Raw genomic sequence first — 14,520 nt, 5'->3', positions numbered from 1 at the left:
AGTTTGATAACGACACAAAATTTATACTCTAAAAATAGAAATTCATTTCATAATGACACAAAATTTCTTCCTTAGGACGGGCGGCGGCGACGACGGCAAACGACCTTTAATATAAAAAATAAAAATAAAAATGATTTAGTAACAAAAAAAATAATGAATAAAATAAAATAAAATAAAATAAATCAAAAAAATAAAATAAAATAAATTTATTTTTATATTTTAATTTTAAAATAAAATGATATTTTTAATAAATTTATTTTTATTTTTAAATGAATATATTTATTTTTATTTATTCTTATTTTTAATAAAATGAGGAGAGGCGGAGGAGGAGGCGAGACGTAGAGGAGATGAGGGAGGACTCACCGAAATTAGGGTTTAGTGAGAGAAATTATTTCGATTTCTCAAACCTATTTCGGAATAGAAATCTATTCTAGAAATAGAAAAGCGATTAAGTTTATCAAACAGATTTCTCTTCCAGAAACAGGTCTGGAACAGAAAAACTGTTTCTGGAACAGAAAAACTATTTATGGAACAGAAATTTTGGGTTGTCATGTACCCCCTCTGTTTTTAAAAAGAACCCAAATAAAATAATAATACCATAATCTGTTTCACTGTTTTTAAAAAGAACCCAAATAAAATATTCCAGAAACAGGTCTGGAATAGAAAAACTATTTCTGAAACAGAAATTTTGGATTGTCATGCACCCCCTCTGTTTTTAAAAAGAATCCAAATAAAATAATAATACCATAATCTGTTTCACTCTATCTCTTGTATATATGCCCAGGGCCAAACAAAGTGCGGCTTCTAACAAGTCCCTTGGACGAAGAAATGATGAGAATGGGCTGCGTCTCACGTCGAGTAAGAGAGTATCATTGGGTCAGATGGGCTAAAATAGCATCAATACATTGGAGAGGCGAATATGATAGATGTGGGAGAGGTCAAATCTCAAGAAGATAATATATGGGCCTTATCTTATGTAATGCTTTAAGTCGTAGAGTATGTGGTACATAAAGTTTCGCATTGAATATGAGTGACCTTATCGAGTAATTTATGAGTAAAACCCACCTAAAACTGTCATTACTTTGCACTCTGAATATTCGGGAGTTGGCCCGCTTGAAGCTGGATAGGCCATTAGGGGAACAATTTGATCGGTTAGGAATAATCGTTCAACTGGAAGACTCGGACCATGGTGTGACTCCTTACAATCTACCAGGACGGTGGAGGAGCCATGAGTGGTCTGGATCATGCATCAAATCAAGAGAGTATCACCGAGTGATATGGACCGAAACTGATGCAGGCATTAGTGCTTCAAAAGGGGGAGCTTGTAACATTATAAGTTCCATATCAAATGGAAGGGGTCTTTTTGAGTGAACCATAAATGAGACACTCTTGAATGGTCACTATCTCCTATTGTGACTTTGAGTATTTGTTTTAGAGGTGAGGTCTACATGGATCAGATCGAGCCACTAGAGATTTTTCTCTAATGCTCGATCACTAGGGGAGAGAAGGCTCAGACAAAGTGCAGCTTCTAACAAGCCTCTCGGACAACAAAAGGACAAGAATGTGCTGGATCTCACATCGAGGAAGGGGAGTATCGTTGGGCTAACGGTGACGAGAAAACCAATACATTGGAGAGGTGGATGGGATCATACATAGGAGAGAGGTCGGATCTCAAGTAGATAATATGTGGGCCTTATCTTACTCAATGCTTTAAGCAGCAGCGTACGTGATGCTCCAAGCTTCACATTGAATATGAGAGGCCTTCTCGAGTGATTTATGAGTAAGACCCACCTCGACTCGATCAATCCGTTGCACTCTGAATACACAGGGACGGGACTCGAGCCCACGTGAAGTGGGATGGGCCACTACGGGAACAATTTGGACTATATTGTAACTTGAAAGAGATCTGTCGAAGGCATCGATTGGGCTTTTTTTTCTTTGGGCCGGACAAGGAACGATGCTCCAGCTCGAACTACATCGATGTTTAAGTGAACAGAAAAGAATCGTGGGTGCATCATTGCTTGGATCAGATGCAATTGAGGTTCCATGCGTTTTGTGAACATGTGAACTCGTCGTTTTTTAAGTGATGGTGGGCTTGGTCGGGGCAAACATTGGTCTGAAATTTCATCGTGATTAAAGGACTCTAAAAGCCTCCCCAATAACTTAATCTTATCAATTGTCCAAAAGTCGAATTGATTTCCTATTAGTAAAGTCTCGTTTTGCCTTGAATTCCAGGGTTATTCAATAGTTAGGTCTATGTCAATTCAGACGCCTACCACATAGCGATTTCCAACGAAAATTAATTGGAATAATTATATTGAAATTTCGCATAAAGATTTAGAATTAACTTAATAAAATTTTTAAAAAATGATAATTGAATTAGCATACTTATAATAGGTTCAAAATCGATTTGGTAATTTTTCCTAAAATAAAGGAAAAAAAAGGCTAATTAGCTCTATCAAGGTACGTAGACAATCGAAAAGAGAGCATAGTAAGATAAAAAGGTGAGAATGAGAGAACAGAGGAAAGCATAATCCCTATCGGGTAGTCCCATGTCGTGCCATCATTTCGACTCGACGATGATCGTCGAACAAGCTTGGGTCTGGTCCGGCGAGGGCATCAAAGTCAGGCCTAAATTCTTGTGCGACCAATCCACATCGTGTCGCTTCGGATCGGGTCCCGATTCCTTTTTCTAATTTTCTTTTTCCAACATATATATATATATATATAGCCAAACACATGCATTTCAAGACCCGTCCAGATTATTCTCGAGCCCATTGGGCCGAACCGGGGGTCCTCCGGGCGAGGGCCAGGGCCACACGAGACCGGGGGGCCGCAAACCGGCCCGCTGCGAATTCCGCAGGTCGGCGCGATGTCGTGCGCACCTCAAGACGAAAAGCAGAAGCGGAAGACGCCCTGATCGCGAGCAGAGTCTTCGTTGAATCCTCTTCTTCTTCTTCTTCTTCTTCTTCCCTTCCTGCAGTTACCCAAGCGATCTCTTTGCTCCTCTCTCTCTCTATATCTCTATCTCTCTCTATCTCACTGGCCACGCCTATCCGACCATGAAGCGCCCGATCGAGGACGGCGCCTCCGCCCCCGCCCCCGCCTCCGCCCCGGCGGCCGCCACCGCCGCCAAGCCTGTCTTCCTCACCAAGGCCGAGCGCGAGAAGCTCGCCCTCCAGCGCCGCCAGGACGAGGTGGCCACCGCCCAGAAGCGCCGCCAGGAGCAGCTCCTCCTCGCCCAGGACGGCGGCGGCGGCTCCGACCAGAAGCCCTCCGATCCCGACCGCCGCGACCGCGACCGCGACCGCGACCGGGAGCGGGACCGGCCGCGAGACCGGGAACGGGAGCGCGACAGGGAGCGGGAGCGGGAGCGGGACCGCGAGCGGGATCGACGGGAGCGGGATCGTGAATCCGAGAGGAGGAACCGCGAGAGGGAGCGCGAGGAGGAGGCGAAGGCACGGGAGCGGGCCCGGCTGGAGAAGCTGGCGGAGAGGGAGCGGGAGAAGGAGCTCGACGCCATAAAGGAGCAGTACCTGGGGTCGAAGAAGCCTAAGAAGCGGGTCATCAAGCCGAGCGAGAAGTTCAGGTTCTCGTTCGATTGGGAGAACACTGAGGACACCTCCCGGGACATGAACGCGCTCTACCAGAACCCTCACGAGGCGCAGCTGCTGTTCGGGCGAGGGTTCCGCGCCGGCATGGATCGCAGGGAGCAGAAGAAGCTCGCGGCGAAGAACGAGAAGGAGCTCCGTGAGGAGATTCGTCGGAAGGAAGGGGTTGAGGAGAAGCCCGAGGAGGCCCTCGCGCAGAAGCAAAGAGAGGAGGCTGCGGATGTGTATGATACGTTTGATATGAGGGTTGATAGGCATTGGACCGAGAAGAAGCTCGAGGAGATGACCGAGAGAGATTGGAGGATCTTCAGGGAAGATTTCAATATCTCCTACAAAGGGTCTAAGATACCTAGGCCTATGCGGAGCTGGGCAGAGAGTCATTTGAGCTCCGAGCTTCTGAAGGCTGTGGAGAGAGCAGGGTACAAGACACCTTCTCCTATTCAGATGGCTGCAATTCCTCTTGGGTTGCAGCAGCGCGATGTCATTGGCGTTGCGGAGACTGGTTCTGGTAAGACTTGTGCTTTTGTGCTCCCTATGTTAACTTACATTTCAAGGTTACCTCCGCTGACTGAGGAGAATGAGGCCGAAGGGCCTTATGCTGTTGTGATGGCACCGACTCGTGAACTTGCTCAACAAATCGAGGAGGAGACTATGAAGTTCGCCCATTATATGGGGATTAAGGTGGTTTCAATTGTTGGTGGGCAGTCAATCGAGCAGCAGGGGTTTAGGATTAGGAATGGATGTGAGGTTGTGATAGCAACACCAGGGCGTTTGGTTGATTGTCTGGAGAGGCGTTATGTTGTTCTTAACCAGTGTAACTATGTTGTTCTTGATGAGGCTGATAGGATGATTGATATGGGTTTCGAGCCACAAGTTGTGGGTGTGTTGGATGCAATGCCGTCCAGTAATTTTAAGCCTGAGAATGAGGATGAGGAGCTTGACGAGAAGAAGATCTACCGCACTACTTATATGTTTAGTGCTACGATGCCGCCTGCTGTCGAGCGGCTCGCAAGGAAGTATTTGAGAAATCCTGTAGTGGTTACAATAGGTACTGCTGGAAAAACTACTGACTTGATATCTCAACATGTGATGATGATGAAGGAATCAGAGAAGTTTCCCAGGTTACAGAAGTTCCTTGATGAACTTGGCGATAAGACAGCAATTGTCTTTGTTAACACTAAGAAGAATGCAGATACAGTTGCTAAGAATCTGGATAGGGCAGGCTACAAAGTGACTACTTTGCATGGTGGAAAGTCTCAGGAACAAAGAGAGATAAGCCTGGAAGGTTTTAGATCCAAGAGATATACCGTGCTAGTGGCAACAGATGTCGCAGGGCGTGGTATTGATATACCTGATGTGGCCCATGTAATTAATTATGATATGCCTGGTAACATAGAAATGTATACGCATCGTATAGGGCGAACAGGTCGTGCTGGTAAGACTGGTGTGGCTACAACATTCCTGACTCTACACGACACAGATGTCTTTTATGATCTGAAGCAGATGCTTATTCAAAGTAACAGTCCAGTGCCTCCTGAGCTGGCGAGGCATGAGGCATCAAAATTCAAGCCTGGATCAATTCCTGACAGGCCTCCTAGACGAAATGACACCGTTTTTGCTCACTAATCAAGTGGAGTTATTGGAAGATAGTTTATAGTATAGGATCTAGTTATTGTTCCATGCACTGTGCAATACTCTTCTCCAAATGAAGAATTCAGTATACTATTTGATGAGTGCTATCGGTCCAAATTTGTCCAGGTATCAGTGCACTGAGCGTGGTAATTGATGTTATTTCTGTTAAAAACATTGTATTTGGAGCATTGTTTTTACAGCAGCAATTAGCTACTGCATCATTTCACTAGTTACAGCAGATGGAGGTTTTACTTGTGATGGATTGTTGTATCTAAATCCTTCTCTCTGATTTGCTCAATTATCTGATGTTTCAGTGTACTTGTGGAATGTAATTTCCCCTTTCGACTTTTAAGATGTTGCAGCTTAAAGACTGTTATTTTCAACTTCTGCATAGTCTTTATTTGTTTTCTTTTTTTATGTGGATGCATTATGTTTTCCTTTCAAATGTTTGGAAGGAACATGTTTAACATGATCAATCTGTATTAATAGCATGGAGCTAATTGAATGAATAGTGCAGATGTTATGTTTAGTCGAGAGCCTTGAACATGTTATTTGACGATCGACAGATGTTGAGTTTAGAAACTTAATCGGTGAATCATGTCCTTGAAATTTCAAACCGGTTGTCTGCCAAAAATGAGTGACCTCCTCTGCATATTTTTTATGTAGATTATAGATGAAAGTTGGGGTAGTACCAGTGAGAACTGTGGGGCATTACCTTTTCCACAGTTGTATGAACTTTTTTTTTGTTACAGCTTAGAAAAGTACTTATTGCTTCTCAAAATTTTTAAAACGAAGATAAGCATAAACAGTTCAGTAAACATTCCAAATGAGTCTACATATCGTATTTATGTGTTTTGAAATGTTACAAATGTTTTATGTTTAAAAATGTGAAGTATCAAACACTTCTACAAAAGAAAAGGCAAAATATGGAACCAAACACCACAAAATCTGGACTCGGAAGATCCAGTTACTACTAGTCTGGAATGGCAAATGTTTGAAAGTTGAGTTTTGTATCTTATGTCAAGGTCTTTTGGTTGGCTAAACATTGGCAAAATTTGGTTAGTGAGGATCCTTTAATGGAGCAGTGATTCTGACAAGCCAAAATCTTTTAGTTGAAGATGGAGATGGGAAAGTTGTGAGGAAAGACTAAACTAGAGAAGGGAAGTTACTAGGAAGAACAATGAACCTCATCCTGTTATTGAATCCAGATCTAAGTGGATGGAAACATTTAGATGCACAATTTAGTTGCAATTTTTCCCCACCTCCCCGTGGGTTCCCACAAAGAAGATAGTTGTTTGCATTTGAATTTGAAATAGGATGTTTAAATCTGCTGCAGCACTAATTGGCATCTTAAACTACTGATATGATATGGGAATTGGAGGAATGACTTTTGGAGCTGTCTTCTTCTAGTTGGTAGCTAGGTACACATTTCTAGGCATGGAGGTTTTGTTGCCTGGCAGTGCACACATGTATCCATGGGCATTGGGGTCTTTTACTTTCCCTTTTTGGTTTATCTTCCTTGTGATTTTTTTTTTTTTTTTTTTGGGGGGGGTGATTTAGCATTCAATTACAATGTTATATCACATGTAAGCTTGGGGACATCAATATTTGATATATATATGCCATGTATCTCTTGTGCTCTTATGGCTTATTTCGGGGTTGGAAACATAAGCTGATTACATTCTGTAATCATCCGCTGTGCTCTTGCACTTTTCTGTAGATTAAGCTGTTAGTGTTACTATATACTCTTTATGAATAAAATTATTGAGGTGACCTTAATGTAACATTGATCATGCTTTCAGATATTCTTCTAATGGAATGTTGGGATCCAGGTGGGGTGCTTCTGCTCAAGATGTACTTTTAGATTATTTACCCTAAGCTGTTAGTGTTGCCCTGTTCTTTCTATGGAGAATCATTAATGCAGCCTCAATGGAATAACAGTTATTTTCTGTTGGAAACTCTACTGAAATTTTTGCTAAAAGGCAGGGAGCTGCCAAAGATGGCGAATACTGTGGGTCATATGTTATATCCAGATTGTATCTTCGTGGGTGGGCACTGTGATGTGATCTCGTGGCTTTGGATTAATTCACTCAAGTTGTTGAATGAGACTTGGTGGCATCACTTCTTTTTATTATGTGCCATAACTAACTCAATCTTCTTATGGCTAGAATTTGTTTTCTTTGATAAGTGATAAACTAGGAATAAATCTTAGAGAATCAGTGAGACTACCTAGATAAATGAGGGACTAAGGTGAAGCGCATATAGAGGCTCAAGGCACGCTAAAAGGAGAGGTATAGACAGCCTTGCCTTCAGTATATGTATCACTTGTGCACGCCAAAGCGGTGTTGGACCTCATCCCTGCCCGGAGGCCTCTTTTTTTTTATTTATTTTTTTATTTTTATTTTGGATAGCTGATAAATTAGGAAATAAAATCTAGGGAATCAAGTGAGACTAGCTCCCAGGCTTGAGGGACAGAAGGGAAACGCATCAAGGTTGACCTTGTACCTTCATAGCTTTTCTAGTATGGTTGGTGGAGGACATCAGGATGCCTGATCATGGGACACTTGCTTACTGTTACTGATAAGCGATGCAGATTGTTTGCCACAGATTAATGATGATCTTAGGATTGATTACTTCATTTTCTTGTTCGGGTTTATTGATGTTTTAATTTGTTAAATCATATTGGTAACTGCTAAGAGTGATTTTGGTGGATTGCTGAAGACAGAAATCAGGCATTGTAAGTTGAAGAGATCGAAATCTCTTCACTCGTGCTGATGTATTGTTTCCTTCTTTCCATTTGATACTTTGGATAAAGCGTTCCGCTGTCAATATTTTTTATCTGAACAACTATTGAGTTCTAGTTGTGCTTTTAGTAAGCCGACGCATACGATTTTCTGTCTCTATTCTTGTACATTTGTCTTGTTACTAATAATTGGTTCTACCGTGAGATCTGATCACTTTATACTAGGAACCCTACAGTTAGTTGGATAGCAATTATCTTTATCATAAAGCCATTCTTCTTTCAATCCCAAGCTCTTTAAAAGATGAATTGTAACTGCACCAAACATGGATCACAGATAGAGGCAAACTTGTGGTGGGCAGAGCATGTATATGGTTTCATGTAGGTGAATTGGGTTGTTTTAGTGATTCTATTTCTGGCATAGTGGTTGGTCATCGCACACTGGAATTTTCTTTTTCATTTCAGTTTGAAAAAGGCAAGTAGGGAAGCATGTGGTGCTTCCATACAAGATTATTTCTAATTGTCAGAACTGAATGAAATATGCACAGATAAATGGTAAATGTAAGTACATGAAAGAACGACTTCTACTTCCTTGTGGCATTCTCAAAGGCTTTCAAGATACTCCATGCTTTTGTATTTCTCACTGGGGCTTTGTGGCAGTTAGGTGGAAGGCTATGTTTTCAAGGCTTACCTAGCTTGTCCTGTAAGGGATATCTTTTGCATGTTGTTCCTCCACAGTTATTTCAGAATTTGAACTCTCCATTAGCATCCCTTCCGGGTGGCGTTCTACACTTGTGAGCATGTTAGGTCCAAAAGTCTGATCCACGCCTGAACAAACCCAATCAGAAGTAAGATGATTGCTCCGGAAGGAGCTTCATCTGCCTAAGCACCAGAGCTGCTTTCTTCCTATGTCCATCCTCATGGACAAGTTGAATAAGAACTCCCTCGATCCTTCGGAATGATGGATCGGTAAGACTTGTGTGACTCAAGATCTTCTCCAAAAGGTCCAGAGCTTTTGGTTTCACTGAATGGGACCCTTTCTCCAAGACATGTAAAATTGCATCTATGCCATGATTGTCAACAATAGCGGCAGTTGCTTGAGATAGTGTTCTGTCATCTGTCAGCAATGTTTCAAGTGCCATCAAAGCAGCCTCTTGCACGCCAGGATCTGTCCCCTTCAATGATTTCATGAGTGGCATCATTGCATCTGTCTTGACAAGGCAGAAAGTGTCCCTTGACGAGCAAGCGATACCATGAACAGAACACAAGCTTTCAATTTCTGATGAGGGGGAACAACACCAGGAAAAGTTGGGGAAGAGCTTCAGTAATCGGCTGAGTGGTGCTGCCTTTCTGTCTGCTGTAGGGATAACTGTTTCACGAGAAAATGACAAGCTGGTAGACTGGGATAAATGGGCTAGTGCAATTGCCGCACGTTGCTTGGCTAAAGAGCTCCGACTGGACAGCGCACGGATCAGTGATGGATACAGTTCGAGTTTTCCCACTTGCTTCTGTAGATAAATCTTGGACGGTTCTGTGTAGTGTAGTAGTGCTGCCAGTGCATTCTCCAACAGAAGTTCACCCAAATTTGGCACAGTTTGAGCTCGATTGCTTTCCATGTCTACCCCACATATGATCTCATATATGGCTTTTAACACATCTGATTTAAGTAATAGATCATCAACAGTGGTATCATCTTTTGGGAGTTGGCCGATGATTCCAGCAGCAACAGACCTTTCTTCCGGATCTTGTGAATTCGTAAGAATAAATGCTATTTTGTGAATGACAGCTTCTTTTCTGGGTGTTGGAGGAAGTGGAACTCCACCAAGGTGACCTTTGGAGATACTGTATACAAGTTCCATTGCCCATCTTCTTACTGCAGGCTGGGCGTTTTCGAGGCAAGAGTAGAGATGGGCATTTGCATCATCATCCAATCGGATTAGTTCTCTAGCTTGCTCAGATTTATGGCTGAGCTCCACCAGCAACTGTAAAAACTTTATTCTAGCTTGAGTCTCAGAAGTAGATATGAGGTGTAAGAATAAATTGATGCTGTGCTCAGACTGGAGCTCCTTCAAGCCTTGAAATATCTGGAAGTCACAAGGCTCAGTGGCCCCAACAAGCAACGCGAGAACCTCTACAGCTTCTTCCTTTGAGTATGGATCAGACATTACGTGTGATATGAGGCCGAGCAAGAGTGGAATAGTCATGGTGTCTGCCAGGAGCTGCTTAGAAATAGCGGTGTGTGCCATGAGTTTTTTGATGGCCTGGAGACAAGCTGATTTGTATGCCGGGGAGCTTGAAGAGAGCATTTCGACCAGACTGTGTATAAATGAATCATTTTTCAAATCAATGATGCTAGTCTCCTTGAGTTGCATCTGTACTAAAGCCGCAGCCATCAGTGCTCTGGTCTCCTGTGATCCTGAATGAAGAGTTCAACAAAGTAACTACATGGTTCTTAAAATAACAAAAGATTCTGTTAGCTGGTTTTACGTACCTTCGTTGAAGCGACAAACAAATGGTTTGAAGTATCCACATTCTGCCATTTTGACGATGAAGTGGGTGTTAAAGGACAGATTTTGCAGCACTATGTGAGCTTTCTCCGACACATCTCTTTCCGAGTAGTGAAGCATGGAAACTATTAGGGGAATGCTGTTTTTGGCTTTTCCAATTTCCTCTGCAATTGCCTCTCTCGAGGACAGCTCCAACAAGACTGCAATAGCATCGTGTCCCGCTTCATCTTTATAGAGATGTTTCACAACGAGATGAATTGCTCCCGCTTTAACAATGGATTCCTGCAACTTTTTGGCAACGGTATCTCTCACACACTCAGAAAACAACAAAGATGAAATAATCATTGCTTAATGATCTCACCTTGCATTCTTCTGAGTGTCTGGCTAGGTAGCTGAGACATTTAAGCGTAGCCGCAGTATGTAACCTTTTGTTTTTCAGAAAGCCGACCAACCTTGGAATGGGATTTTCTTCTGAAAATTTGGCAGCATAGACAGGCGTTCTCAGGAGAGACTTCATCTCCTCTAAAGCACCATTTTGTGTAGACTCCTCATCGGAATTGATCCCCTGTATTGCCGCTTGGAATTTTAAGTCCATGTCCCTTTGCCTCCATTCTTGGATGGATCCTCGAAGAGAGAGGTTTGGTGTTATGTCCGGAGAGGGAAGCTTCTCTTTGCAGGTGGGGCAAACTGGTTCTCCTCTTTTAAAGTGCTCTTGAATGGCCTTCTTCTCAAAGCTATGGCCACATAAGATTGCAACGGGTTCTGTCATAAGTTCATGGGAGAGTGGGCATAGAAATGAGTCGATTGGGTAATACTGGCGACGTGTGTTGGAATTATCATCTACAGGCCTTGTCACGATTTCTGTGCTGTAGAGAAGCTGTATTAGCTGTGACAGCTGAAGTGCCTCGGCCTGTTTCTTTTGAGCCTCCATTTCTTCCTTCTCTTGCTTCAAAATTGTTAACTCCTGTTGCACTAAGGATGTATTCTCGCTAGCTCCAACAGCTTCTGCAATTTTCTCCAAGAGTTTCATGGCACTCCTGTGGTTATTTCTTTCCTGTTTTATCGAGTTCTCTATCTCTGAAGAAATTCTCTCTATTGCAGTTGAAGACTGGAACTCCATGGACCCCAGTTTGTCGATGATGTTGCCGATCATTGTCTTTACATTCAAGCTGATGCTGAGATTGACCAACTGCAATGAAGAGATGGTTTCAGCAATCTCTTTGGCCAATCCCTGCATCTGAGCGAGGACTCTGCTCAAACGGAGTATGAGGCGGAGGCGGCTGCCGGATCTACAATCTTCGATGACATCACACGCAAGATGTAGCTGGGAATTCAATTTCTGCAGGGTAGTCTTTGTGAACTCTGAGCCGAGCTCGGCTTCAACCTTCCCGGCATCCACGGTCTGGAGGACGCTGATCAGTTGCGATATGCTTCCCGAGAACTCCTGAAAGCTGTCCTTTGCAAGCACCACATCCCGTGTTTCGCCCGCGAGCTTTATGGCTTGTAGAGTCACCCTGTTCCATAGTTCTTGCAGAACAGCCGCTCCGATGTCCTCGATTCCGATGTTGAAGTCCATCGGGGGCCTCATTGGTCTGTGGCAAATACGCGGAGACCGGGTGAGCTAATCCAAGTTGACCAAGATGACAGCGGATTTCCTGGAAACCTAAGCTCCGATGTGGCCGGCAAGAACTGCAGTGGACAACACAATCATGGTTCAGTCAATCTCCAGGGGTATAGAGGGAAAGGGAGAACTGAGGAAGGAGATGGACCATGAGCTAAATTTTGGGTCGTGAGTAGTCGAGCGGAGCGAAAGTCTTCTCCCGTTCTTTTCCTTCGACCCCTGCAAGTACTTCAAGAAGACTTGGTTTAAAATGGTGAGGTTAAGAAGTCAGGAAAGTTGACATCGAGAGCAGCACTGTGTTTGGTCTGTCGTGAAGTTGGGGTCTTGACTTGAAAATCAACTCACGCCATGCATTCGTTCTCGCGTTCACATCTTTTTCGACGCGGACCACTTCTCAACCTCTGCTTCCTTTGTTCACATTGACCGCTCTACGCTTTGCGTGGAATACCGTAGTTGACGATCAAAGTAAGAGGCGTCATCATTTTAGGAATACGGAACACAAACTTCACGCTAGGAACTTTCAAGAAAAAGACCCTTTTGAAATTGTCAAAGTTAGGCACCACGAAACGATAAGATCGCTATCCTGTTGTCAATGCTGGGGCAACTTCCGTATCGGTCCTTGCGTCTTTCCCAGGGCAAAAGCATGACTTCGACTTCGCCTACCCCGACACGGCTTATGTTGATTCAGCTCGCCCAAATGGAAATTTCGTTAGATTCGCTGTGAACGACATGAGGTGTGCGGGTGACTTCATGTGTGCGCGTATGTGATGATTTGTTCATGCAATGTACTTCGGCGGGCACGTATCAAAGTGACAATTGCTCAGAGGGAGGCGCACCTCCATGTCTATTTCAAGGAATCAGCTTGCTCTGTTTTTTTTTTTTTTCTCTCTTTATCAATTTGATGTTGAGGTACATCATCACAATTATTTTAAGTGACATAGATCCGGTCTTGGTCTTTTGTTTGGTTGACACTATACTACTATTGTATTCCAACTAGCTACCAACTGATAAAATTTAGCTCCAGCAAGCAGCAAGATGACCTTCGCAACTCCTGTCCGGTCATCGTGTGAATCAAACAGGAGCGGCACTGAAAATGTACATTGCGAGGAGAGTGCTTGCATGATACGAAGACAGAGACTCTCGGCGAATACCCTGGAGTTGTGATTCCATGATCGGCTCCGATCAGCGGGTCACAAGATTCAATGGGCGCTTTGATCATGATGATCAATTACGGTCCTTAAGAGGCAATTGATGCGAGAACCGTCATCGAGAACAGATGACTTTTGCTACCGGGCTCACGTTACAGCCCAAAGCACGGGCCCTTTCTGTGCAAGCTTTTGAGTCTAGCACTTAACATAGTGTCCAAGTCATCAAGCCCATTGAGCTGGGATGTGATCAAAGGGGGGTTTACAAGCAATTGAAACATTAATATAATTATGTCTCGTTATTTTTAATTTTTCCTTGTATGTGATAGTAAGAAATATTAATTGAATATTAAAGTCAGGTATAATTAAAAAAAATTGCCTTCCTCCTTTCCCCTCCATTAAAATCGTGGCTCTGCCATCAAGCTTTTCATAAATAAATTCTTGCGAAAATTACCTTTATTTCTAGTGTCAACTCATAATTCTATCTCAGTGTGTATTATGATTTTCACATCCATATTTTGGCGAATTTATGAAAACCATATTCTAAGTGTGGATCCCTTGCACCCAATCCAAATTCTAAGTAGACATAAATTCGACCATCCGCTAGTCTTGCGAAAACGATATTTGTTCTTCCTTTTGTTCTATCGTTAAGTTGAGATGGCCGACGTCTGCCCTCACTTGTGCCCGCAAAGGGTTGTCGCTGTCGACGCGCACGAGCACACTCGGCTCTTCCCCACAATCAAACTAACAGCGGGAAAATAGACCGGGGAGAGCCACGACCCCTTTGTTCGTGGGAGGTTTTATGCGTGGATCCTCCCATGGTTTACGCTTGGTGTGGGCCGGTCGAGCTCGAGGGCCGGGGGACAAGACCCGCCGATCCCGTTCAATGGCGAGAGAGAGAAGCATCAACATCATGAAACGAAATAATGCTGAAAGCAACGAGTCCTAGAACCCAATGGGGAACATGTTGGTAGCTACTATTCATTGCACACGATCGCGGTGGTTGTCATTGTGGCCCATTCTCTTTGACTCTCCTTCCCTCCCTCCCTCCCTCCCTCCCTCTGGCTTCTGTCTTTTTGCGTGTGATCCCTTTTCTTCATTTACAGAGATTTCTTGCTCCTATTTTGAGGGGTTCTAGGCATAAAACAGTGCTCTCACCTCGTTGGTTCCATGAGGACCGTGCATCCTCGTGCCGATATCTGCCATCCGTTCAGTACAGGAGAGGCTATGTGTGGAGATAAGGTCGGGAGAGGTTTTGAGAAAC

The 14,520-nt window shown here is 43.5% G+C and overlaps 2 protein-coding genes across 5 annotated transcripts; one reads left to right on the top strand and one right to left on the bottom strand.

Moving 5' to 3' along the window:
* The first annotated feature begins 2,911 nt into the window (after nt 1–2,911).
* LOC104453573 (DEAD-box ATP-dependent RNA helicase 21) lies at nt 2,912–12,480 on the top strand. Of its 3 annotated transcripts, XM_039318198.1 has the most exons (3): nt 2,912–5,369; nt 8,644–11,167; nt 11,592–12,480. In XM_039318198.1, the coding sequence occupies exon 1, from the start codon at nt 3,063–3,065 to the stop codon at nt 5,235–5,237; it is 2,175 nt and encodes a 724-aa protein (XP_039174132.1). In that variant the 5' UTR covers nt 2,912–3,062; the 3' UTR covers nt 5,238–5,369; nt 8,644–11,167; nt 11,592–12,480. The 3 variants fall into 3 exon arrangements, with proteins under 3 accessions (XP_039174132.1, XP_010066477.3, XP_039174133.1); XM_010068175.3 differs by having other exon boundaries at nt 8,644–12,480; XM_039318199.1 differs by lacking the exons at nt 8,644–11,167; nt 11,592–12,480 and adding an exon at nt 7,046–7,372.
* On the bottom strand, nt 8,420–12,132 carry LOC104453572 (U-box domain-containing protein 44). 2 transcript variants are annotated; one of them, XM_039318197.1, is made up of 3 exons: nt 10,852–12,132; nt 10,475–10,778; nt 8,420–10,399 (listed from the first exon to the last, which is right to left on the bottom strand). In XM_039318197.1, exons 1-3 carry the CDS (start codon nt 12,076–12,078, stop codon nt 8,826–8,828), a joined length of 3,105 nt encoding a protein of 1,034 aa, XP_039174131.1. In that variant the 5' UTR covers nt 12,079–12,132; the 3' UTR covers nt 8,420–8,825. The 2 variants fall into 2 exon arrangements, with proteins under 2 accessions (XP_039174131.1, XP_010066476.2); XM_010068174.3 differs by having other exon boundaries at nt 10,475–10,772.
* Nucleotides 12,481–14,520: the final 2,040 nt, after the last annotated feature.

This window comes from Eucalyptus grandis, chromosome 7, assembly GCF_016545825.1.
Source record: "Eucalyptus grandis isolate ANBG69807.140 chromosome 7, ASM1654582v1, whole genome shotgun sequence".
In the NCBI taxonomy this organism is placed as follows: domain Eukaryota; kingdom Viridiplantae; phylum Streptophyta; class Magnoliopsida; order Myrtales; family Myrtaceae; genus Eucalyptus; species Eucalyptus grandis.
Note: the sequence above shows the minus strand (reverse complement) of the source record. Positions and strands in the feature narration are given on the sequence as shown.

Coding starts and splice junctions, on each gene's coding strand:
- LOC104453572 (XM_039318197.1), bottom strand. CDS start 12,078: ATGAGGCCCCCGATGGACTTCAACATCGGAATCGAGGACATCGGAGCG. Junction 10,779..10,851: donor GACACTCAGAAGAATGCAAG/GTGAGATCATTA, acceptor GTTGCCAAAAAG/TTGCAGGAATCCATTGTTAA. Junction 10,400..10,474: donor TGTTTGTCGCTTCAACGAAG/GTACGTAAAACC, acceptor CTCTTCATTCAG/GATCACAGGAGACCAGAGCA.
- LOC104453573 (XM_039318198.1), top strand. CDS start 3,063: ATGAAGCGCCCGATCGAGGACGGCGCCTCCGCCCCCGCCCCCGCCTCC.